The sequence below is a fragment of the Micromonas pusilla genome (assembly GCF_000151265.4).
Source record: "Micromonas pusilla CCMP1545 genomic scaffold MICPUCscaffold_9, whole genome shotgun sequence".
Classification (NCBI taxonomy): domain Eukaryota; kingdom Viridiplantae; phylum Chlorophyta; class Mamiellophyceae; order Mamiellales; family Mamiellaceae; genus Micromonas; species Micromonas pusilla.
Genome location: NW_003315890.1, coordinates 189,049 through 211,935, shown reverse-complemented (window position 1 = coordinate 211,935; position 22,887 = coordinate 189,049). Strand labels below are relative to the sequence as shown.

Here is a 22,887-nt window from a genome sequence, read left to right as displayed (position 1 = left end):
CGCGCGCGTTTCTGACGGCACGCGACTTTGCGGGCAGGGGGGACGAGGACGAAAATCACCATCCAGTCCGAGCGCGTCGCTTCGCGCCTCAGATCCGCGCGCGCGCGGCGGGCGCCCTCCACGTCCCCGCCGCTTCTTCCCCCTCCCGCCTAGCTCAGGGACGCGCGGTACCATGGCGGCGAGCGGCCCCGGGAGGATCGCGAGAGCGCTCGCGGGCGCGACGCGCGGTCGTCGATGGCGCGGCGTCGCCGGCGGAATTTTGGGCACCCCCCGATGGCTCTCCGCGTCGTCGTCGTCGTCGTCGTCGTCGTCGTCGCCGTCGCCGCTCGCGTACGAGATGATCGAACCCCCCGCGGGGACGCCGAACGCGTCCGACGCGCCGATCGCGCTCGTGCTCCACGGTCTCATGGGCGCGGGAAGGAACTGGCGGACGTTCACGCGCGCGCTGTCGTCGTCGCTCGCGGAGCGGCGCGCGCCGTTCCGATTCGCGCTCGTGGATCACGTGTGGCACGGGAAAACGCACGCAGACCTGGCGTTACGATCCCTCCGCAACCCGGACCCGGACCGCGACGGCGTCGACGCCGTGGACGTCGCCGCGTCCGCGGTCGCGGCCGTCGCGGGGCACATCCTCCGAACCCACGGCCGGTCGGGATCGGAGCCCGTCGCCGCCGTGCTCGGACACTCGCTCGGCGGCAAAGTCGCGCTGAGGCACGTCGCGCGCGCGGCGGCGGCGGCGGCGGCGGCGTCGCGCGGCGGCGGCGCGACCGCCCACGCGAACGCGACCGACGCGCCGCCGCACCAGACGTGGTCGCTGGACTCCGTGCCGACGTACTTGCCCCCGGACGCGGACCCGCACAGCGTGCAGAAAGTCATCGAGACGGTCGCGGCGTTGCCGCGCGAATTCGCCGCGAGGGAGGACCTGGAGCCGGCGCTGCGGTCGAGCGGCGTCGCGTTCCCGCCGGACTTGGTGAGCTGGCTCGGGAGTAACCTCGTGCCGATCGATCCGAGCGCGGGGGCGATGTCGAAGCTGACGTGGACGTTCGACGTGAAGGGCGCGGCGGCGCTGTACGCGGCGTACAAGGTGCGGCGCGGCGGCGGACGCGAACGGCGTAATTTCGGTTTTTTCGGTTTCGTCATTTCGTTCCGTTCCACATCCAAAACTCGCGCGTCGTCTCCGTCCCTCGGTCGCCGCTGACCTCCCTCCGCGCCCGTCTCTCCCACTCCCACTCCCCTCCCTCCGCAGCGCGACGACGGGTGCTTACAGACGTCGTTAGACCCGCCGTCTGGGACGGAGGTGCACGTCGTGCGCGCGATGCGGTCCGCGCGGTGGCCGAGCGATTTAGTGGAGACTATTCGAGCGCGATCGGAGATTTTGGAAGTTTTAGGCGGCAAAGACGAGGGGAAGGGCGTGCTCAAGTATCACGAGCTCGCGAACGCGGGGCACTGGCTGCACGTGGACAACCCGGTCGGGTTGCGGGATATCATCGCCCCGGAGCTCGCGCGATTGCACGGCGAGCTGAGAGGCGGGTGAAGAGGAGGCGTCGGCGGTTTCTTCGGCCCGTCCGAGTGATGATTTATTCTTTCGAAGCGTCGTTTCCTGTGCTGTTTTCGCGAGCGCTCACTGCGACTCATCTTATCTTCATAGCGCGCTCAACACGCGGACGCGCGCGCCGTCGACGCGCTCGCGTGACGTCCACGCGCGCTCGAGAAGGACGATCGATATCGTCGCCGCGCGATACGCGCGCGCGAACGTCGGGAACGCGCGACGCGCGCGAGCGATGACGTCGCTCTCGGCGCTCTCGGCGACGACGAGACTTTCCGCCGCGTCGACGTCGACGTCGACGTCCTCCTCCTCGCGCCGCGATCGCGTCGCGCCGCTCGCCGGACGCCGCGTCCGCGGGACGTCGCGCTCGCCTCGCGCGCGCGCGCGCGCCGCGGCCGAGACCGCCGCGGGAGGAGAAGGCGGCGGAGGCGGGTCGACGCCGACGCCGACGCCGACGCCGACGCCGACGTCGTTCGCGAGCGATCGCACGCGAGACATCCTCACGAGACTCGAGGCGTCGTCATCGTCGTCGTCCGCGTCCGCGCTCGGCGCGGGCGGCCGCACGACGCTCGCGGCGCTGGAAGGCCTGGACGCCGCGTGGGCGAGGACGCGCGCCGGGCAGTTCCCGCCGCGGCCGTCGACGCCGTACGTCCGCGTGCACCCCGGCGAGACGACGACCGGATTCGACGACGCCGCCGCCGCCGACGACGCCGACGCGTTCGACGTCGTCGTGTGCGGCGGCACGCTCGGCATTCTCGTCGCAACCGCGCTGCAACGCCGCGGCGTCAAGGTCGCGGTCGTCGAACGTGGGCCGCTGCGAGGTCGCGCGCAGGAGTGGAACGTCTCGAGGGCGGAGACGGCGGCGCTGGTGGACGCGGGCGCGTTGACGCGGGAAGACGTGGACGCGTGCGTGATGATCGAGTTTAACCCGATCCGGTGCGGGTTCCATAACAGCGGGGCGAAGGACCTCGTGACGAGGGACATTCTGAACACGGGGATATCTCCCGAGAGGCTCGTCGCGCGGTGCCGCGAGAGGTTCGAGGACGCCGGCGGCGTGGTCTTCGAGAACTCGACTCTCGGCGGCGTGGAAGTTTTCGACGACGCCGCGCGACTGGACGTCAACGGCGCGCCGATTCGAGCGCGCTTGGTCATCGACTGCATGGGGTTCGGGTCGCCGATCGTGCGACAGATCCGCGGGGATATGAAGCCGGACGGCGTGTGCGTCGTCGTCGGGTCCTGCGCGGAGGGGTTCGAGAACAACGACGGCGCGGACCTGATTTACACGTGCACGGACATCGAGGAGGATTACCGCGGGCAGTACTTTTGGGAAGCGTTTCCGGCGTCCACGGGCCCTACGGACCGTACGACGTACATGTTCACGTACATGGACGCGGACGAGAAGCGGCCGAGCGTTTCGTCGATGCTGGACGATTACTGGGACTTGATGCCGAAGTATCAGGGCTTGAACTCCATCGAAGACGTGAACGTGAAACGCGTCCTCTTCGGCACGTTTCCGACGTACCGAGACTCGCCGTTGCGGACGGACTTCGACCGCGTGATGCAAATCGGCGACGCAAGCGGGATACAATCCCCGCTGTCGTTCGGCGGTTTAGCCGCGATCTTGAGGCACCTCACGCGCATCGTCGGCGCGGTGGAGGAAGCGTTGGACGCGGACGCGCTCGACCGCGACGCGTTGCGCGCGGTGAACGACTACCAACCCGCGTTATCCGCCTCGTGGTTATTCCAGCGTTGCATGATGGTCCCGTACGACTCGAAACCGAGACGCCGCGACTTCATAAACACGCTCATGACGATCAACTTCGGCGTCATGGAGTCGCTCGGGGACGACGTGCTGCGACCGTTTCTGCAGGACGTGGTCACGTTCAAAGGGCTCGGTCGGACGTTGGTGTCGATGACGCTGACGAAGCCGCTTTTCGTGCCGAACATCCTCGCGCAAGCCGGGGCGGGGCCGATCTTGGATTGGTTCAAGCACTTCGTCGCGCTCGGCGTGTACGACGCGCTCGCGTCGCCGGCCAAGGCGCTCATGACGCCGACGGGGGAGTTTCAGGCGTTGCCGAAGCGCGCGCGGTTCATGATTCGACGGAAGCTCGAGGCGATCGTGTACGGCGCGGGGAGAGACCAAGTCGAGTGAAAAAAACAAAGAGAATGAAAAAATGATGAAAAGTTGACGCGAAGAGGCGAGGCGAGCGAGCGGCGAGACGTCCGCGTTCGTGGCGATGACGATGACGATGCCCTTAGTTGCCGTGCGCGTGCGCGTAGTTTGTTTGAAAAGTCAAACCGAATGAACCCGCGAGGACGTCGGCTTAAGCTCGACTACTACGCAGTCCACACGCTCGCCAAAAATCGAAGCTGACACTGCAATTTCCCGGAGACTTGACACAGTTAGAACAGTGATTTCCAGACCGAGAATGCGCTTGGCTCCGATCATAATCAATCGCGCGCGCGACCACCACCCGCACGGTCGCGATGTCGACGTCCACCCCGGACAAGAGCGAGATCCTCCGTAAACGCGAGGAGGTCGTCCGCTACCGCGAAGAAGGGGTGGAATGCCGCGAGAGGGCGTGCGACGAGCGCGAAGCGCAGATGGACGTTCTCGCGAAATTAGGGGAGCTCGTGCCCGAGGACGCCTCGAGAGACGACCACGACCTGCGCGAGCGCGAGGCGAAGCTCGACGCGAGAGAGAAGAAGATCGCGGAGCGCGAGAAGACGCAGGCGAAGCGCGAGAAACACGCCGCGGAGGAGCTCAAGGAGAGACACGCGGAGGAGCTCGAGAAGCTGAGAGAGCGCGAATCGGCGCTGAAAGAGAGGGAGCGCGCCGCGGAGGAGCGCGCGAAAAAGGCCGCCGCGGACCTCAAGGCGACCGTCGGCGCGGAGCTTCGGAAGACGGAGAAGGAGCGAGAGAAGGCGAGAAGCGCGATCAAGGAGCACGAGATCGCCGCGAAGCTCTTGCTCCGCGCGCACGCGGAGCGCGACGGCGCGCTGCGAGCGCGCGAGAGGGCGCTTCTGCAGAGAGAGAGAGCGTGCGGCGTGACGAAGGGAGGGCCGGAGGTCGTCGCCGGGTGGAACTGATGAGAATCACAGCGCAGTGTTTTGAGGGTCGCGAGCTCTCCGCGTCCTCCAGGCGACGCGTTCGAGGCTCACGAGTCGAGACGCGGCGGGCGCGTTCGTACACCAGGCGTGGGCGCTGCCGCGCGCGCGGGCGCACGCAGCCGCGCGCGTGATGGCGCGCGCGTGCGCGCGCGCAAACCGAACTAATTGCCCATAGAGGAATTTCCCAGAACTCGTGGATCCCCGCTTTGTTGAGCGCATCGATATTGGTGCGGATCCGTTCATAAGTCCTGTTGGAGGTGTTATTCCCAATCGTGGCGTATCTCAAGTTGCATGCCCGGTTGTCTTGTTTACACCTGTTTCTATGATCAATGTTTATGTTTCCGTCGGGTTCGTGACGCTTCTCGCAATTTTTCAGGATGAATTCGTGCAAGCAAATAGCACCCTTCTCACCAAACATTGCCTTCGATTTTTTCGTCGCGTTATGCTGGGCATACCCATTACAGAAGTGCCAAGAGCATTCTTTGACGTCATCGACATATCGGCGATCAAATATAGTGTATTTCGTTTCCCCAATCTTCATCAAAGCGTATTCTCCGAAAAGAAGTATTTGGTTTGGATCTGAATATCTATGATGGTTGCGCGGGGGGTTTATCACTTCTTCGCATCGCTGACGTCTGGTTTGGCCGTAGCCATCTTCGGTCTCATTTTCAGCCACATGTGGTGGATCTGATGTTTCCAACTGGACATCAATTTATCATCAAATCTCAATCAAAGAAAATATATAAATAGATATAAATAAATAAGAAAATCTTGATACTGAAAAAGACGTTGTAATTTAATAATGAACGGATGGTGGATTATCCTTTCCTTACACTGCGAAAATTGATTTACCTGCAAGATTTAACAAAGTAAACAGCACCGATACTAGTATAAAATCTACAAAACAATTGTCAACTGTATATCTTGGAGATTACGCCTAACCAATTGCCCATAGGGAAAAATTCTCAGTTTTTCGCCCGGAAGGGACGGAATTCCGTAAAGTACCCAGCCTGAACGAGACAATCTGTCAAGTGCCATCTGTCACGCTCAACCGTGCCGACTCCACGCGCGCTCCCGGGCGTCACACTCTCTCCGCAATCTCGGACGTCGCCGCGGGGACTCGCCCACCGCGGTCGGGCATGTCCTCCGCGACGGTCGCGGTCGCGGCGGCGATCGCGCCGCGTCGCGCGTCGTGCGACGCGTCGAGACGAGAGCGCGCCGCGCGCGTGATCGCGGGCGCCAGCGCATCGGACATCGATCGCTCGCGCGAATCCGACGACGACGCCTCGCGCGGCGTCGCCGACGACGCCGCGGACGACGCGCGCCGCCGCCGCCGCCGCCGCCGCGACGACCACCCCTCGACGTCGCCGTCGCGCCGGAGCCTCCTCCTCGGCGCGGGCGCGCTGACCGCGAGCGCCGCGACGACGACCGGCGGCATCCTGCGTCCCGATCCCGCGCGCGCGTTCATCGACCTCCCGTCGCGCCTGCACAACCGCTACTTCCTCGTCCGTCACGGCGAGAGCACGCTCGATACGCGATCGCTCGTGCTGTCGAACCCGTCGTTCAAGTACGACACGACGTACGGGCTCACCCCGAGAGGGATCGAGCAGATGCACGAGGCGGCGCGCGTGATGATCGAGGAGCACGACGCCGCGCCGTCGTGGCTGTACACGTCAAACTTTCAGCGGAGTTTTCAGGCGCGTTCTATAGTGTACACTGGTCCCCATACGGCTACAGTACGGCCGCGTCGGCGTGGTGAACGCCAAGGACTTTTGCCCTCGCGCGCATCTCTCCGCCCACCCCTCGGTTTGGTTTCAATCCCCGACCTCGACGCCTTTCAACTCCAACTGACGCCTTTCAACTCCACCCCGACGTTCGCTCGCATGGACCCTCGACCCTCAGTCGTCGCTCATCCTGCGCGAGGACTTCGGGCTGCTCTTCTCGCAGCTGCGCACGGAGTTCAGCGGGCTTCTGGACCCGCGGAAGATGGGCGCGCTGGACGGTGGGAGCGAGGACGCGCACCAGGCGGTGTGGGACGGGGACGCTTTAGACGCGTTGAACACGCCGCCGCCGGTGCCGGCGTCGCTGCAGCCCTCCGCTTCCGTGGAGTCCCCCAGGGACCTCTTCCGCCGCGCGTTGGAGTGTTTCACGCGCCTGGAGTCGACGTATTTCGGCGAGGACGTGATTCTGGTGTCGCATCAAGACACGCTGTCGCTGTTCACCGCGGCGCTCATGGGCACGGACTTGCGTCGGCATCATTTGGATTACCCGTTCGCGCTCGGGGAGGTTCGCGTCGTGGACTTGACGGGCGCGACGTCCGGGATGGTCGCGGAGGGCGGCGTCGCGTTCTCGCCGAAAGATCTCAGGGGGGAGTACGCGGTGGGGGACCGGCCGAATTATTTCGCGAGCGGCGGCGACGAGTGAGTGAGCGGCGGCGAGACGAGCGCGAGCGCTCGGCGGAGGTCTACAGTATTCTTTTATTCAATCAACCATCGTAGCCTCGAGAAAAATCCCACTCCCGCTCCCGATCCCGTCGTCACCGAGGAGGAAGCTTCAACTTTGCCGCCGCGGCGAGCAACGCGCTCGCGCTCACCTTCACGCCGCTCCCTAGCCGCTGCGAGACGAGCAGCAGGTCGTCGTACGTCTTGCATCCCATGAGCGCGCTCCGCGACTGCAAGAAAAACGCGGCGAGGACGCGAAGAAGAAGCGACCCGGGGACGTCGCCGCCGCCGCCGCCGCCGCCGTCGCGATTCCCCCCTCCTCCCCCTCCTCCTCCTCCTCCTCCTCCTCCTCCTCCAACTCCTCCCACGTGATCCCCGCTCGCCATCAGCGCCTCCCACACGTACACCGCCTCCTCCTTGGGAAGCTCTCGAAGCATCAACACGACGCACGCTCGGAACGCGAAGATGCAATCGCCGTCGCCGAGCGCCTTGAGGTGCCTCCACAAAGCCGCGTCGCTCGCGGCGATGATCTTCCCGATCAAAATTAGACGGTCCCGGATCCCCTCCGCGCGGCCGCTCGTCGCGCCGCTGCCGCCGCCGGTCTTGTGTATGATGAAGTGCGATCTGTACGGGCCTCTGATGAACTCGACGAAGCACCAAAACGCCTCGGAGGCGTCCGTTATGTTATCCAAAAACACGCACGCGATCTCGTTCATGCCCTGGCAGTACCCGACGGCTTCGTCGTACAACGCGAACGCGCGCAGGAGCTCCCGCAGACGCGTGCTCTGAGCGACGCGCCACGCGTCGACGTCGGATTCGCTCGTCGACGGCGCCGACGAATCATATCCCCGACGAATAAACGAATCAGATTCCGGATCCGCCGCCGCCGCCGCCGCCGCTCTCCGGTCGTCCTCCGCCGCCGCGTCCTCCGCGTCGGCGGCGCACGCGGTCGCGAACGCCGACGACGCGTCCATCGGCGTCCGCGGGACGTCCGCGGCGATGACCCGGTCGCTCTCGGTGAAGACGCCCAACTCGTCCGGCGGCGGCCCGTCCATGCTCCGCCGCCGTCCCACGCTCGCGCCTCTCAGCATCTCGGACAGCGCGTCGACGCGCGAAACGAGCGCGCGGTACGCTTCGCGACGACGACGGCGCGATTGCTCCAGCTCCGTCGCGGTGGACGCGGTCGCGCGCGTGCCGAGGAGCATCGGCCACGCCTCCGCGCGCACCGCGGGCTCGACGCCGCCGTTCATGACTTTGGCGCGCAGCTCCGAGGCTGCGGCGTCGCTCACGCGCCCGTCTCTGTCCTGCGCCGCGTGCCAATCCTCGCGCGAGACCGCGCGGCCGCGTCGAGGGTGCGCGAAATGATCACCACGACGTCGACGATGCGCGCCGTACGCCGCGGCGCCGAGGGCGACGGGGCCGAAGTAGATCGCGCCCGCGGTGACCGCGCCCGCGGCGAGCAGCAGCGTCGCCGCGGACGCGAACCGGTCCGCGCCGTGCGCCGTCGACGGCGCCATGAACACTCCGGCGCGCCTCTCGAAACCGCCGACGATTGTTTGCTCGGAAAAATAGGGCATTGCCATGCCACTCGGCGCAGGCGCGACGACTGGAGCAGGAGCGAGCTACGCTACCACTCATCCTTACAATACCCACTGACGTTGACGCCGTGGCCGCCGCTCCCCGTGGGCGTCATCCACGCGTCTCCGTATATCTGCCTCAAGATCTTCTCGGGGCGCGCCGGCGTCGGCACGAGCGTCCCGCCTATCGACACCTCCCCGAATCGCGCGTCTCCCTCCGCGCCGTATATATCCTCCTCGTCGAACGCGCACGCCTTCACGGCCCGAAACGTCGTCTTCTTCCTCCCTCCGTCCGCGGTGTCGTTGAAGTGCCTCGCCACGTACAGGTCCATGTACGCCGGGACCGTGGACCACCCCGTGACTTCTTGGCCCGCGCTCGCCCAGGTCCTCGCGCCGGGGGACGTCTCGTCGACGATGCATAACCTCGCGACCTCTTCGGTTTCTCTGCGGGCGCGCGGGCGGGGTCGTCGGTTCCACGCGGGAGGGAGCGCGGGGGCGCGTCAGAAGGAGTCGATGAGAGGCGTCGGGATGGACGCGTCGGGATCGAAAGCAGCGAGGGGCGGGTGGGGGGAGAGAAACGAAATGAAACGAAACGAAACGCGCGCGGGGGGGACGGTGCGCGTCCATCGCGACGCGACCGGGACGGACGCACCTCCACGCGTGAAACCGCGGGTTCCACGACGACATATTCTCGATCGTCTCCAGCGCGTCGTGCTCGACCGCGATGTCGACGTCCGAGGTGTACTCGATGATGGCGTTCGACCGGATCCCGCCGAGGAGCGTGCCGAAGACGGCGTAGTGCGGAACGCGCATCTCTCGCAAGTACGCCTCGGTCGCGTTGAGGATCTCTTGCAGGACGTCGCGGCAGCAGATCGTGAGCGTGCAGTTCGCGTCTCGCGAGCACGGCGGCATCGCGCACCGCGCGAATCCTTCCTTCTGCGGAGGCGGAGGCGGCGTCGGAGGCGCCGGTACAGGAGGCGCCGTCGGAGGCGCCGGTACAGGCGGCGGCCGAGGAGGCGGCGACGAGGACGATGTCGCGCGCGGCGACGTCGGCACCACCGGGGCCGCTCGGGAGGAAGGCTCGTAATGGGATCCCAGAACGACGATCTCCGCTCGGGGCGTCGGGACGAACGCGCTCGACGCCATCGCGACGACGAAGACGACGACGAAGACGAAGACGACGAATCGTCGGATGGAACGACTCGCCGCGGCCATCGCCGCTTCTCGGACGTCGCCCGGTCACCGCGCGACCTCACCGCCGCGCGGCTCGAAGTGATCGGCACCGCGGTTGTCGACGCGGGAACGACAGGAGGTGAAAGGACCAAAAGAACGCACCGCTCTGATTTCGAACTGAGGTGCGTTCAGTGCAAACGTTTTTCACCCATCCCTCGGTTTCAACATTTGATCGCGCCCCCTTTCAGCTGACCCGTGAACTTTTTTTTGCATGGAATGGCCCAAGCTGGGAACGACGATTGAATTTTATCGATGTTAGTTCGCCGCCATTCTCGCGCGCGCGCACGCGGCCATGACGACCGCATCGTCCGCGACCTCCGCGCGAGTTCTTCCCCCCCGCGCGCGCTCGCTCGCGCGCCGCGGCGCGCGAACCGCCGCGAACGCGACGCGCGGCAATCGCGCGGCGATGATCACCACGGTTCGAGACGACGACGCGTTACAAGCCGCGGGATACTTTTTCGAGGAGAGCGACGACGGAGAGTCGGGGGCGCGCGCGCGCGTCGGGGGCGATCGCTGGGCGGAAGAGGACGCGAGCGCGGGGAGCGTCGCGCGCGCGGCGTTCGCGACGTTCGTCACCCTCGCGGCCGCGACGATGCTCGTGGAGTCCGCGGACGCGAGCAAGACGGGCGGCGGCGCGGGGGCGGACGCGACGATCGCGGGCGGGGTGGGGGATTCGCGCCGCGTCCTCGCGACGATTCAGGGTTTCCGAGGGGGAGGAACGCCGTCGCGCGCGGGAGCGGAGGGAACGATGGCGAGAGGAGGAAACGCGCCGGGGCCGAGGGTGTCGGACGCGTGGATGCAGTACGTGGACGCGACCGCCGCGCCGGCGTGAGCGCCGCCGGAGGAGGAGCCCCCGCGGAGGGGGGGGGTGGAGAGATGGTAGCACTTTTCGCTTTTTGGATTCTTCCGTCTGAGATTTTCACCGGCTCGTTCATCGACTCGCCATACGCTTTGACCGATCGGCCGCCCCCGATGAAACGTGGCTATCGCCGATCACGCTTCGCGGTCAGGTGGTGTTACCTGTCGCTGTCGATGTCGTCGCGTGGTCGCGCGTGCGTCGTTGTTGACGCGACGTCTCGTCACTCTCTCGGCGCGCGGATGACGCGCGCGAGGACCGCCCGCGCGGGCGCGTCCTCGCCGCCGTCGTCGCCGCTACCCCCGATCGTCGGCTCCCCCGTCGAGTTCGTCCGCCGCGCGCCGGCGACGTCGCCGACGACGCCGCCGCGGAGGCGCGGCGCCCCGTCGTCGTATCGATTCTCCGAGGCCGCGGGCGGGAAATCGACGACGACGCGCGACGACGACGACGACGACGCCGCGGCGGCGGAGGCGACGAAGCAGCGCGCGGCGCGAATCGAGGGTATACTCCGCGCGCGCCGCGAGGAGGCGGCGCGCGACGCGAAGGAGGACGCGGACGCGGCGACGGCGACGACGCCGCGGGACGACGACGACGAAGACGACGAAGACGCGGATCTCGATTCGCCGTCGTCGTCCTCCTCGGACGCGGACGCCGACGACGACGCCGCGGACGAGGACGCGGCGCGCGTGGAAGACGCGCGCGCGCCGCCGGAGGCAGAGGCGTCGTGCGAAGCTGCTTTCGAAGAAGACGTCGCGGAGGATGAAGAAGAAGAGCTCGAGGAGGAGGAGGAGGATGAAGAGGAGAGCGAGGAGGAGGTAGACGACGAGGAAGAGGAAGAGAAAGTCGACGCCGCGCCTCCAGACGAGGACGAGGAGGAGGAGGAGGAGGAGGAGGAGGCGATGGAGGAGGAGGCGTCGAGAAACGTCGAGTCCGCGTCGGAGGCGGACGCGAGCGAGTCCGAGGAGATGGAAGAAGAGGACATCTTCGACAGCAGCGAAGCGCGGCGGTTGCTCCGGGAGTACGGACTCCACGACGACGACGACGACGACGACGACGACGACGACGACGACGACGACGAAGAGGAAGAGGAAAGGGAAGGGGAAGAGGAAGCGAACGGAGAAGAGAACGGAGAAGCGAACGAAGACGAGAACGAAGACGAAGAGGACGACGCGGGGCGTGCGCGGCGGTTCCACGACGACGCGCTCGAGGCTGCGTACGCGGACGCGCGCGCCGCCGCCGCCGACGCCGCCGACGCCGTCGACGTCCTCCGGGGCGCCTCGACGCGGAACGCCGACGCTGGGGGTGCCGACTCGCGTGCCGACGACGACGACGACGACGACGACGCGACGACGACGACGGACGGGAACGACGGGTTCATCCAGCGGAGCTTGCGGCGGTTGCGCGCGCTCGGGTACGAGGTCCCGCGCGAACGCGAGCTGTCGAGTCTCGTCGATGACGACGACGACGACGACGACGGCGCGAGGAGGCAACCGAGGCACGCGATGTCACTGAACGACGGCGGAAGAAGACGCGCGCGCGGCGACCGCGACCGCGCCGCGGGGCAGTTCGACGTCCAGAGCGAGATCGAGCGCCTCGCCGCGAGGATGTTTTCGCGCGCGGGCGCCTTCTTCCGCAGCGGCGGCGACGGCGACGCGGGGCTCGACCTGAGCGCCATACGCGCCGCGCGGTTCGGAGAGGACGGGAGCGACGGCGACGGGGAGGAGGGTGCCGAGGAGGGTGCCGAGGAGGGCGCCACGTCAGCGGCCACGTCAGCGGCGGAGCGCCTCCGCGCGCCGCCGTGGCCCGCCGCCGTCGCCGGGTGCGCGTTTTTCATCCCTCGCGACGGCGGCGACGAAAGCGGCCGTGAGAGCGCGGAGCGCCGCGCGCTGCTTCGCGACATGAAGTTCGTCGCGGGGGTGTTACGGGAGCTCCCGGGGGTGGACATGGAGGACGTCGGGCTCGCGTGCGTGCTCGCCGCGGCGGAGGAGGAGGAGGAGGAGGAGGAGGAGGAGGACGACGACGACGATGAGAACGATCGACGCGACGCGTACGAGGCGCGCGAGGCGCGCGAGCTCGAGGAGGCGGTCGCGGAGGTGGAAGCGCTGGGGCGCTGCGGCGACGACGATGACGGGGAGCTCGCGGAGTGGGACGCGCCGACGTCTCCCACGGTCGTCGCCTAGTTAGGAAGAGTCGCGCCCGTCGCTCGCCGGCTGACGACTTTGTCGCTCAACAAAAGTGCGCTGCTAATGCGACGGGAGTACTTTCGTACTTTCGTACGTACTACGTCGTTTTCGTACGCTCTTACTGTTTGCATGTGCGACACGGTACTCGCCTCACACCGCGCGGTCGGAGAAAAAAATTTCGAGTCGACCGCGACCGCCAGTATTTAGCGGCCTACCCATCCCTGGCTCCGGTCTCTTTGCGTGGTGCTCCGCACGGTTCACCTCAGGTGTTGTCAAGATGGTGCGTCTTCTCATCACGCTTCCACGCGTCTCCGTCGTTCTCCCTCGCGGTCGCGGCGGCGGCGCGCGCGACGATCGCGTCCGCGCGCGTCTCCGGCGTTTCCGATCTCGCTCGCGAGGGAAATCTCTGCGCGCGCGCGCGCGGACGATGGGGTTTCGCGCGCGCGTCGCGACGCCGTCGACGCCGCGCGACGCCGCGCGCGTCGCGCCGCGACGCCGCGCCGCGCGTCGCGACGCCGCGGCGACGCCGAATCCACGATTCGACGCCGTCGCCGTCGCGCGCGCGCCGTCCGCGACGTCCCCAGCGCGCGGGTTTTTTAGGGTTTCGTCCATTTCTTTTCCCTCGAGCGAGGGGCCGTCTCGATGGAAACCCTCCCTCGCGCGCTCCCCAAGTCCGTCGCCGTGGCGTTGACATCGCGAGCGCATCACGCTGACGACTACCTCCCCCGAACCCCTCGCCCTCGCAGCCGCCGAAAGCCCCTGAATCGAAGGCCGCCAAGGCCGCCAAGGCCCAGGCCGGCGGCAAGGCTAAGAAGAAGAAGTGGTCCAAGGGGAAGAACAAGGAGAAGGCCAACAACCAGGTCCTCTTCGAGCAGTCCACGTACGACAAGCTCCTCGCGGAGGTGCCGAAGTACAAGATGATCACCATCTCGATCCTCTGCGACCGCCTTCGCATCACGTGCTCTCTCGCGAGGAAGGCGATCCAGATTCTCATCGCGAAGGGTCTCATCCGCCCGGTGACGATGCACTCCAAGCAGCAGGTTTACACCAGGTCCACGAACGTCGAAGAGTAAGCGAGCGAAACACTTGTTTGTGTTTTACTAGTGATGCGTACTATTCGTGGTGGAAGTGTGGAGTTGTGTGTGGCTCTTTGATGAAGAGAGAGCCGCTGGGTGGGTGTGCGGTTTCGCGCCGCGACCTCTCGCGGTTTCGAGGCGGCGAAAATATATTTTCGTCGACGAGAAGACGCGACGGGGGGGGGGGCGAGATCGCGGGTGCGTTCGGAGGACGCGCGCCGGCGTGCGCGCGTCCACTACGGACGTTTGGCTCGTGTAGACGCTAGCGTTGTTACGAGATGACCTCCCGCGTGGGGGGTTTGGTTCCAAAATACGTACGGAAGTACAGAAGTACTTCTGTGTCTCGCGAGTCTCTTCTACATAACTTAGCTAGCTCTAAGGCGTCGACTCTGCTCCGACTACTCGCCCGGCTCTAACGCGCAATACGGCGTCTGCCCCTCCACGCGGATCCCCCCGCGCTCCGGCCCCACGGTCACGGACCCGAACCGCGTCGCGAACGACGCGGGCAGAGGCCGCGCATTCGGAGGTGTGATCCACAGTCGCAACAGATGCCGCGGCGGCGGTTCCCCCGCGTCTCTCCCCCCGGGGTCCACGCCGTACGCCGTCCGCGCGTGCAGCGTCGTGTGATTATGCAGCCACTGAATGTCCCCGGGCTCTAAGCGCATGTGCAAGCACACGTCGTCGTCCAAACACATCGCGTCCAGCGCGTCCAGGGCTTCGGTTTGCGCGGACGTCAGCCTGGGGACGCCGTCGTTTTCGACGTCGAACCGCGCCTGCGCGGACGCGATAAAGTTCCGGTCGTATATCCCGGACAGCAGCCACTCGGGTCCAGCGTTCATCAGCGTTGGTTCCGCCGGTTCACTCCCCGAACCGTCACCCCGATGCACGTGGAACACGGGCATGTCGTACGTCGGCCCGCACCCGGGCGGTATCTCGCCCTTTCGGTCCACCGGGAACGGCTCCGCGAGCGTCCGCAACGCCGCGGGCGACTCCGATCGCATCCTGTTCCAAATCTCCACGACGCTCGCGACCATGGAGTCGCCCCCGACGACATCGTTGTTCAGACAGCACAGCCCCACGACGTCCGCGCTGTCCGTGTGGAACGGCTGCGCCGCGGAGGTGGTGTACGTCCGCGTGGCCGGGTCGTTCGGATCGCGTCCCAGATCCTTCACGTGCCTGAGGGTCGTTCCATCATTCAAATCGACGTCGGGGCGGCGTTCAAAGGCGTCAGTTGGAGTTGAAAGGCATCGCGGTCGGGTATTGAAACCGAGGGTGGGCGGAGAGACACGCCGGACGAAGTTCTTAAGAAACGGCGTTCACCACGCCGACGCGGTCGTATGGGAACCAGTGCGAGGGACGTGCCCCAGGACGTGCCCCGCCGCGTTCTGCGGACACGCCCACCCCATGTGCGTCCCCATGCCGTAGAACGCCGCGCACGTCTCCCAGCGGTCGTATCGCTCCACGGGGAGGCCGCGGATGAGGTAGACGCCGAGGCCGTGGACGAGGTCGTCGCGCATGCGACGGAGGCGCGGGGCGAGCGTCGGCAGAGGGAACGTCTCGGGGGTGAGGTCGATGACGTCCACGCCGCCGGCGCGCGCGCGTCGCAGCGCGTCGTCCAGCTCCGCGATCTCGTCGGACGTGAGGACGTGCGTCCAGCGCGACGGGTCCGCGGCGAGGTCTCGCCCGCGCCATCCCCCGGCGAACGCGGGCAAGGCGACGGAGGAGGGGGAGGAGGAGGACGACGACGACGACGAGGACGACGACGCGCGCGCGCGCGATGGGCCTCGCCGCCGCGTTGGCAGCACGCGCGACGGCGCTGTCGCCGCGGCGGACATTCCGCGCGAACGACGACGACGAGACGACGACGACGACGACGACGACGACGACGACGACGACGCGCGCGCGGAGGAGTCACTTCGATGGCGACAGTTCGCGCGCTCGTTTTTTCGAAACTCGACAACAGAAAACTTCTGTTCGAGATGGCGTTCAGATCTGGGGGCGCCCAAACGCGGTGGCCGCGATGGTGGCGTTAACCGAGGACGAGGACGTCGTCGCGGATGTCGAGACGGAAACGCGAGCGCGAGAGATGGAGTTAGAGCTCGCGGCCGCGGTCCAGGTGCGCGTCGGCGACCGCATCTCGTCGCGTCCGACGTGAAAGAGTCTCTTCGCCTCCCTCCAGTCGTCGCGCGGAAAGCTCATCGCCCCCTCGTCCCATCCTCGCCCTCTCTCTCTCTCTCTCTCTCTCTCTTCTGCACAGGCTTGGTCCGCGGCGCTCGATGCGGACGATCCTAACGAGGAGTCCGACGCCGCGTTCCAGTGGCTCAACGTCGCGCGCACGTACTTGAGGCTGACGTCCAAGGAGGGGTCTGCGATCGTGCGCGCGATCGACGCGGTCAACACACACCGCCGCGCGGTCAACCCACATGCGGCATACGGGTACGTGTACACGCTCGACGTCTTGCCGGTGCTCGCGCCTCTGATAAAAAACCCTGACGACGCCTTAGCGAAGGGCGTTCGGGTCTTGGTCGCCGCGGACTTCGCGTGCGCGCTAGCGTCGAAGGACGAGGCGACGGGCTCGCACGATCACTACGGGGATGCGATGACGCTCCTCGCGGCGGCGCCGTCGGTGACCGCGGCGCCTCCGCCGCCCGTGGACCCGCTCACGAACGCTCCGGTGTCGTCCCGTTCCATCTGCGCGCGCGTCTTCCCCGACGGGAAGGCGTCGACGTCGGACCACGCGCGCGCGAAGATCCGACGCGCGTCGGAAGGCTTGCAGCTGTGCAGAGAGCTCGGCCTCGGCGGCCGCCGCCGCCGCCGCCGCCGGCGCGTTCTGGACCCCGTCGCGCGCGGCCGCCGCGGTCGGGGAGGACCTGCGCGATAGGTTCTGGAAGTGGGTGACGTGCCAGATCGTGGCTGAAGAAAACGTGGAGGCGGCGCGCGAGGACGTCCTCGAAGTCCACGCGCGGAGGCTGGAAAAGGCGAAGAAAAGTCGAAAAGAGGCCTCGAGGATGGAAAAAACATCGCGCGAGACGCCGGCGGCGGCGGGGACGGGACCGCGGGCGGCGGCGTCGGGGGCGGCGGCGGCGGCGGACGCCGCGGAGGCTCTTCCCGCCGCGCGGCGTCACCACGGCGACGCCGCGTCGCCTGGGCGCCGAAGAGATCGCTGAAGAGAGGCTCGCGGCGCCGCCGCTCGCGTTGCCGTGGCGCGACGACGCCGCGAGACCGTTCCTCGCGTCTCAGCCGTGGTCGGGCGTCGTCTCTCAGTTCGCGCTGCCGGGCGGCAGCGCGCGTCGCGTCGGCGCGGTCGAGCACGCGGGCCTGAGCTTCGAGGACGCTCTGCGCGCCGCCGCGAAGGCGAGGGGCGCGGAGCTCCGGGGGACCGAGACCGCGGCGGCGGCGGCGGCGGGCGCCGTCCCACTCGACGACGACCGCCGTCGGTTCATCGCCGCCGAGCTGGACTTCGCGGACGCGACCTCGCGCGCGAACGCCGCGGACGTCGCGATCCGTTCCATCGCGCGCGCGGCGTTCCAAAAGATCGCGAAAGCGCTCCACGTGGACAAACAGCGAGGCGCGGCGGACGCCGACGACACCGACGTATCCGTCGCGAGGGCGAAGCACGCGCGAGACGTCCTCTACGACCCGCTGAAACGTCGCAAGTACCTCGTGTTGTGCGACGACGCGAAGTGGAAGGCGGACGAGCGCGCGCGGGAAACGCGCGCCGCTGACGCGGCCGCGCGCGCAGGGCCGCGCGCGGCGGCGACGGCGAGGTCGACGCCGCGGGGATGGAACGCGAGGAGCGACAGTTTTCCGATTTCCGCGCGCGCGCCGAGGACGAGCGTCGCCGCGAGCTCGAAAACCAAGAGCGCATGAAACAGCGCTCCGCGTCGCTGTACGAGAGCAAGCGCGCGACGGAGCGCCGCGAGGCCACGGGGAGGGGCGTCCGCGCGGAGGAACGCGGCGGGAAGGTGGCAGCGCAGTTCGCGAAGAACGCGGAGAAGCTGCGCGCGGTCAAGGCGGCGCGCGACGTGGAAGAAGACGGGTCGGGGCGAGCCGCGCGCGCCCACCGGCTGCACGGGAACAAGCCGAACCCGTGCCGGACGCCGGTCCTGGAGCTCGTCGGCGACGCGTTCCATCGGGTCGCGGACGGAGGGACGAAGAAGTTTAAAGGTGCGCGTGCACTTCTTCATCAGCGCGGGCGCGCACGCGGGCGCGCCGGACGCGTTCGAAGTGGAAGCCTGTCGAGGCGGTGGTGGCGGCGGCGGCGGCGGCGACGCCTTCGCGCGCGTCGGGCGGTTCCCCGGGGTGCGGAACGAGCGGACGTTCGAGGTCGAGCCGGCGTCGCACGGGGTCGTGGAACTTCGAGAGGGGCGTCACGCGATCCGCGTGCGCGCGGTGAACGGCGCGGGCGTCGGCGAGTGGTCGATGCGGTCGGAGACCACGCTCGGGAGCGGCGGTGGCGACGACGACGACAACGACGACGCCGCCGCCGCCGCCGCCGCGCGCCCGGTCGATCCCGTGGGCGCCCTCGCGCGGATCGAGCGCGAGTACGCGGACGCGATCGATCGACGCGTGCGGCCGGTGAACGACCTCGCGGCGTTCGTGAACAACATCACGAGTAAAGGGTGGCGACCAACGGACGAGGGGTGGGCGAACGCGTCGACGGGAGCCACCGTCGCCGCGTCGGAGCTCGCGGCGCGAATGAAATACTGCCACGTGTACACGTACAAGTTGCTCGCGGCCGCGGTGAAGCGCCTCTCGGGAGACCTCGCGCGTTACGTCATGAGCGAGCACGCGCTGGGCGCGCACGATGGGCGCGCGAGGAAGAACGGGTTGGACGCGGACGCCGCCCAGACCGAGCGCCGCGCTTTACTCAAAAAAGCGATGGGACGCGGAACGGGCCATGCGCTCGAGCGTCGAGCGCGACGCGAAAGGCCATCTCGTGAACGCGGCGACGTTAACCCGCGCGGAAACGCTCGAGCGCGAAGCGTTAGATCGCGCCGAGCTCGCGCGCGCGCGCCGAGGGAAGATCGCGCCGTACGAGTCGCAGATGGGGGCCTGGCTCGAGGCGTCCCGCGTCGTCGCGGCGGCGGCGGACGCGGAGGCTGACCGCGTCGCGTGGCCCGCCCGGGGCCCCGGCGGCGGCGGCGGGGCGGGCTGCGGCGGCGGCGGCGGTCTCGTGTCCAAGATCGTCCGCGTCATGACGGGAGCGTCGGTTGACGTTTAATCTTCCGAGAGCGGCGTCGTCTGGGGCCTCCCGTGCCTCGTCGCCGACGCGCTCTTCTCCGCGTCGGCGAAATGCAGCGCCGACGCGCACGCCGCGGCGGCCGCTTTCGAGCGCTCGGCGACGCACACGAACGGCCACAGCCTGTACGCGAACCTCGAGCGCGCGGCGCGCGAGTGGGAGACGCTCCGAGCGGACTCGGTGGCGCACTGGTCGAGGGTGACGACGCTCGCGGAGAAGGCGGCGACGCGGTGGCGGGATTCGCTCGCGGCAGAGGCGGCGGACGGCGCGCCCGGGCCGTCGTCATGGCGCCCGATGCGCGGCTGGCCGTACGGCGCCGGCGCGCCCGGGCCGGACGCGCTGCGAGACCTCGCGAGGCGTCTGGAGACGGGGATACGGGACGCGGGCGCCGCGTGCGAGCGCGCGAAGGCGACGATGACGCGGCTGAAGAACACGCCCGAGGCGAGGGTAGCGGCGGCTGCGGCGGCGGCGACGGAGCGTCGACGCGCGGAGAGGGAGGAGCGCCAACGCGCGGCGCGCGCGGAGGAGCGCGCGAGGAAGGCGGAGGAAGACGCGATCGACGCGGAGAAGAACGCGCGCAGGAGAGCGCGCGAGGAAGCGGCGAGGAAGGCGAACGAGGAAGCGCGCGCGGAGGCGCGACGCAGGAACGAGACGCGCGAGCGGCTGGAGAAAATCTCTCGAGAGAACGCCGCCGCCGCCGCCGCCGCCGCCGCGGAGGCGTCGCGCGCCGCGCAGTCCGCCAAGGCTGCGCGCGAGGCGCGCGAGAGGCGGGAGGGCGCGAAGGCGAACGGCGAGTCGTCCGCGAGCGGCGGCGCGACGCTGAGCAAGTCCGCGGCGAAGCGCGCGAGGCAAAAGGCGGCGAAGGAGCTCGCCGACGCGGAGCGCGCGCGCGCGGACGCCATGATGGGTGAGGCTCCCTCTTTCTCTTTCTCTTTCTCTCTTTCTCTCTCTCTGTCTCGCCCCTTTCCTCTACGTACTCTCGATCTCATTCGACGCCCTCCCTCGGGAACGACCGTATCGACGGAGACGCTCGCGAGACAACGCGCCGCGCACGACGCCGCCGCCTCGTCCGCCGCCGCGTCGCTCACGCCTCTCTATTCGCCGCCGCCCGACGACGACGCGGCGTCGGCGGTCAGCGACGCGTCTCTCGGGACGCTGATCGAGATGGGGTTCGACGCCGCGTCGTCGCGCGAGGCGCTCGCGAGGAACGGCGGGAACGTCTCCGCGGCGATCGACGCGCTGATGGACGGCGGCGTCGCGGTCGAGCCGCCGCCGCCGCCGCCACCGGCAGCCCCGGAGCCGCCGCCGCGGCGCGGGGGCCCGCGGAAAAGCGCGCCGCGAGAAAACGCCGCGCCGCCGCGAAAACCGCCGAAAGGCCAGGGCCCCGTCGCGCGGCGTTCGACGGCGCCGGACGTGGCCGACCTTCTCCGCGAGATGGACTCGTTCGCGCCGCCGACGCCCGCGCCGCCGACGCGTCATCGCGACCTCCAAGTCTATCGCGTCGAGCAGCCAGCGATCGCGACGATGCCGACGGGCTCGGCGAGGCGGCGCGAGCATTTCCCGACCCCGGAGGAGTGCCGGCACTGGGCGCGGCGAGGGGGGAGATGTCCCGTCGGCGCGCGGTGCCACTTTCTTCACGGCGACGACGACCCGCGGTGGAAGTGGAAGGGCGTGGACCACGAGGGGTACGTCGAAGCGCACGGGATCACGAACCCGTGCGCGCACTTCTTCGGGCGGGCGGGGAAGTGTAACGACGGCGAGAAGTGCGCCTACTCGCACGGGTTGAATCCGACGCGAGGGTGCCCGGTGATCGTCGGCGCCGCCGGCGCCGCCGGCGCCGCGCGCGCGGAGGCTTCCGGTCCGGGTCCCGGTCGCAGTCCCGGTCGGTCGCGCGCGGCAGCCCCTCCCGCTGCGGCGGAGCGTCGTCGCTCCGCGGCGGAGCGCGAACGCGACGCGCTCCTCGCCGCGATGGGCGTCCCTCTCTCCGACGGATCCGTGGACGCTTTCTCCGACGCGACCAATCACACGCCGCCGTCGTCCGGCGGCGGATACGGACACGGACGCGGACGCGGATACGCCGCCCACGACGCGCCCAGCAGCTTCTCCACGGACTCGTGCTACGACCACGAGAGCGTCGGCGCCGTCGGAGACGACGCGCCGGAGACGGAGTGCATCGTGTGCCTCGACGCGCCGCGAGCGTCGGGCGCGTCCTCCTCACACTGGTCCCCATACGACCCCGTCGGCGTGGTGAACGCCGATCCTTAAGGACTTTCTCTCCCGTCGTTTCTCTCCGCCCACCCCTCGGTTTCAATCCCGACACACCTCCCTCGACGCCTTTCAACTCCATCGTCTGACGCCTTTGAACGCCGTCCCGACGTCGCTTTCAGTGCTCGTGCCGTGCGGGCACGCGAACCTGTGCATGGGCTGCGCGACCGCGCTGATGAAACGCGCGGAGATGAAGGGGAAGACAGACGCGCTGTGTCCGACGTGTCGCGAGCCGGTGGTGCAGGTGTCCCATGCGCGCATATGATGGACGGACAGACCAGACGACGACGGGGAGAAGACCGTGGCGGTTTCGGCGGGAGGAGGCGGGTGACGAAGAGCGAAGAAGGAAGAGCGAAGCGGCGATGCGCGATGCGCGATGCGATGCGCGTCCACGACGACACGAGCGAAGAAGAATAGACTAGACTAGACGACGACTACGCGTACGGTACGACGGGCGGACTCGCGATGCGACTGATGATGATGGAAACAGACGACAGACGTCACTCGTATTCAACGGCGGCAGGGCGGCGTTTTTCTATTTCGTCGCGCATGTGCATTTTTTTTTTGGGCGCGTCGTGGCTCGAGGAAGGCACGCGTCTCCGCGGGTTTCTTCGCGGCGACGTCACCGGCGCGCGCGAAGCGATACCGAGATGATATCCCCTCACGCGCGTCGTGTCTCCGTCGTCGACGCGCTCCGCGCATCGCGCGCGCTCACGCGACGTTCGAATGCGACACGAAGTTCTGGTGCGTCGCGCGGCCTTTGTTGTGAATCTCGCCGGACTTGACCTCCGCGAACTGCTTTCCCATCTCCAGGGACTTCCTTCGCTCCTCCTTGCGTTCGAACTTCTCCGCCTCGTTGCAGTGGCGGCAGGACATGTGCTGCTTGACGGGCAAGTGAAGCTGCCGCTGCGAGAACTCAGACTTGTTCCGCGATTCGCCTGTCGACGCGTCGGGGAGGGAGCGCGAGCGATGACGACGCGCGAACGAATGCTGACGTCAGACTCTCGGAGGATGACGCGAGAGGGGAGGTTGGCCGAGCGCGCGCGGCGGACGCGCGGCGCGCACCGCAGTCCTGGCACTTGAACGGGCCGTGAAGGTTCGAGCGGCCTTCGCCTTTCGCCTCGTGGTTGTTGTTCGCTTTCGTCATCGTCGGGTGTATCGCGCGCGGTGTATCGGGGGTGTGCGCGGGGTTGTTAGCTCGCCTCAACTAGTGCGTCGATAACCGTCTGCAGTCTGTGTGTCAGATCAGCGAGAGATATTCTGCGTCACGGGCTGACGTGGCCGAAAAAGCGGAGATTTTTAACGACTTGCGACGCAGCGCCGCTCTTTGCGAGTAAAACCTCGAGTAAAAAGCGCACGG

General features: G+C 67.8%; 13 protein-coding genes across 13 annotated transcripts; 9 read left to right on the top strand and 4 right to left on the bottom strand.

Annotated features, from left to right (window-relative positions):
* Positions 1-172: 172 nt before the first annotated feature.
* MICPUCDRAFT_60570 (uncharacterized protein) lies at positions 173-1,195 on the top strand (the record flags this gene model as incomplete). The annotated part of the gene is made up of 1 exon (XM_003061093.1): positions 173-1,195. One exon carries the CDS (start codon positions 173-175, stop codon positions 1,193-1,195), a length of 1,023 nt encoding a protein of 340 aa, XP_003061139.1.
* Positions 1,196-1,312: 117 nt separating this feature from the next.
* On the top strand, positions 1,313-1,531 carry MICPUCDRAFT_60569 (uncharacterized protein; the record flags this gene model as incomplete). The annotated part of the gene is made up of 1 exon (XM_003061092.1): positions 1,313-1,531. One exon carries the CDS (start codon positions 1,313-1,315, stop codon positions 1,529-1,531), a length of 219 nt encoding a protein of 72 aa, XP_003061138.1.
* Positions 1,532-4,030: 2,499 nt separating this feature from the next.
* On the top strand, positions 4,031-4,633 carry MICPUCDRAFT_60567 (uncharacterized protein; the record flags this gene model as incomplete). Its single annotated transcript, XM_003061091.1, has 1 exon — positions 4,031-4,633. The coding sequence occupies one exon, from the start codon at positions 4,031-4,033 to the stop codon at positions 4,631-4,633; it is 603 nt and encodes a 200-aa protein (XP_003061137.1).
* Positions 4,634-5,793: 1,160 nt separating this feature from the next.
* Positions 5,794-7,078, top strand: MICPUCDRAFT_60566 (uncharacterized protein; the record flags this gene model as incomplete). The annotated part of the gene is made up of 2 exons (XM_003061090.1): positions 5,794-6,390; positions 6,557-7,078. The coding sequence occupies 2 exons, from the start codon at positions 5,794-5,796 to the stop codon at positions 7,076-7,078; spliced, it is 1,119 nt and encodes a 372-aa protein (XP_003061136.1).
* Positions 7,079-7,190: 112 nt separating this feature from the next.
* On the bottom strand, positions 7,191-8,612 carry MICPUCDRAFT_60565 (uncharacterized protein; the record flags this gene model as incomplete). Its single annotated transcript, XM_003060833.1, has 1 exon — positions 7,191-8,612. The coding sequence occupies one exon, from the start codon at positions 8,610-8,612 to the stop codon at positions 7,191-7,193; it is 1,422 nt and encodes a 473-aa protein (XP_003060879.1).
* A 110-nt stretch (positions 8,613-8,722) lies between these two features.
* On the bottom strand, positions 8,723-9,887 carry MICPUCDRAFT_60564 (uncharacterized protein; the record flags this gene model as incomplete). Its single annotated transcript, XM_003060832.1, has 2 exons — positions 8,723-9,116; positions 9,325-9,887. The coding sequence occupies 2 exons, from the start codon at positions 9,885-9,887 to the stop codon at positions 8,723-8,725; spliced, it is 957 nt and encodes a 318-aa protein (XP_003060878.1).
* A 310-nt stretch (positions 9,888-10,197) lies between these two features.
* MICPUCDRAFT_60563 (uncharacterized protein) lies at positions 10,198-10,737 on the top strand (the record flags this gene model as incomplete). Its single annotated transcript, XM_003061089.1, has 1 exon — positions 10,198-10,737. One exon carries the CDS (start codon positions 10,198-10,200, stop codon positions 10,735-10,737), a length of 540 nt encoding a protein of 179 aa, XP_003061135.1.
* A 200-nt stretch (positions 10,738-10,937) lies between these two features.
* MICPUCDRAFT_60562 (uncharacterized protein) lies at positions 10,938-12,941 on the top strand (the record flags this gene model as incomplete). The annotated part of the gene is made up of 1 exon (XM_003061088.1): positions 10,938-12,941. The coding sequence occupies one exon, from the start codon at positions 10,938-10,940 to the stop codon at positions 12,939-12,941; it is 2,004 nt and encodes a 667-aa protein (XP_003061134.1).
* Positions 12,942-13,187: 246 nt separating this feature from the next.
* On the top strand, positions 13,188-14,331 carry MICPUCDRAFT_28202 (uncharacterized protein). The gene is made up of 2 exons (XM_003061087.1): positions 13,188-13,224; positions 13,691-14,331. The coding sequence occupies exons 1-2, from the start codon at positions 13,222-13,224 to the stop codon at positions 14,015-14,017; spliced, it is 330 nt and encodes a 109-aa protein (XP_003061133.1). The 5' UTR covers positions 13,188-13,221; the 3' UTR covers positions 14,018-14,331.
* A 99-nt stretch (positions 14,332-14,430) lies between these two features.
* On the bottom strand, positions 14,431-15,711 carry MICPUCDRAFT_10649 (uncharacterized protein; the record flags this gene model as incomplete). The annotated part of the gene is made up of 2 exons (XM_003060831.1): positions 14,431-15,186; positions 15,379-15,711. Coding segments are annotated over 2 exons (1,089 nt in total), but the record flags the coding sequence as incomplete, so codon positions are not given.
* Positions 15,712-16,040: 329 nt separating this feature from the next.
* On the top strand, positions 16,041-16,901 carry MICPUCDRAFT_41198 (uncharacterized protein; the record flags this gene model as incomplete). The annotated part of the gene is made up of 2 exons (XM_003061086.1): positions 16,041-16,136; positions 16,278-16,901. 2 exons carry the CDS (start codon positions 16,041-16,043, stop codon positions 16,899-16,901), a joined length of 720 nt encoding a protein of 239 aa, XP_003061132.1.
* Positions 16,902-17,745: 844 nt separating this feature from the next.
* MICPUCDRAFT_63256 (uncharacterized protein) lies at positions 17,746-22,038 on the top strand. The gene is made up of 2 exons (XM_003061085.1): positions 17,746-18,269; positions 21,835-22,038. The coding sequence occupies exons 1-2, from the start codon at positions 17,803-17,805 to the stop codon at positions 21,947-21,949; spliced, it is 582 nt and encodes a 193-aa protein (XP_003061131.1). The 5' UTR covers positions 17,746-17,802; the 3' UTR covers positions 21,950-22,038.
* MICPUCDRAFT_48034 (uncharacterized protein) lies at positions 22,007-22,705 on the bottom strand. The gene is made up of 2 exons (XM_003060830.1): positions 22,593-22,705; positions 22,007-22,465 (listed from the first exon to the last, which is right to left on the bottom strand). Exons 1-2 carry the CDS (start codon positions 22,672-22,674, stop codon positions 22,239-22,241), a joined length of 309 nt encoding a protein of 102 aa, XP_003060876.1. The 5' UTR covers positions 22,675-22,705; the 3' UTR covers positions 22,007-22,238.
* Positions 22,706-22,887: the final 182 nt, after the last annotated feature.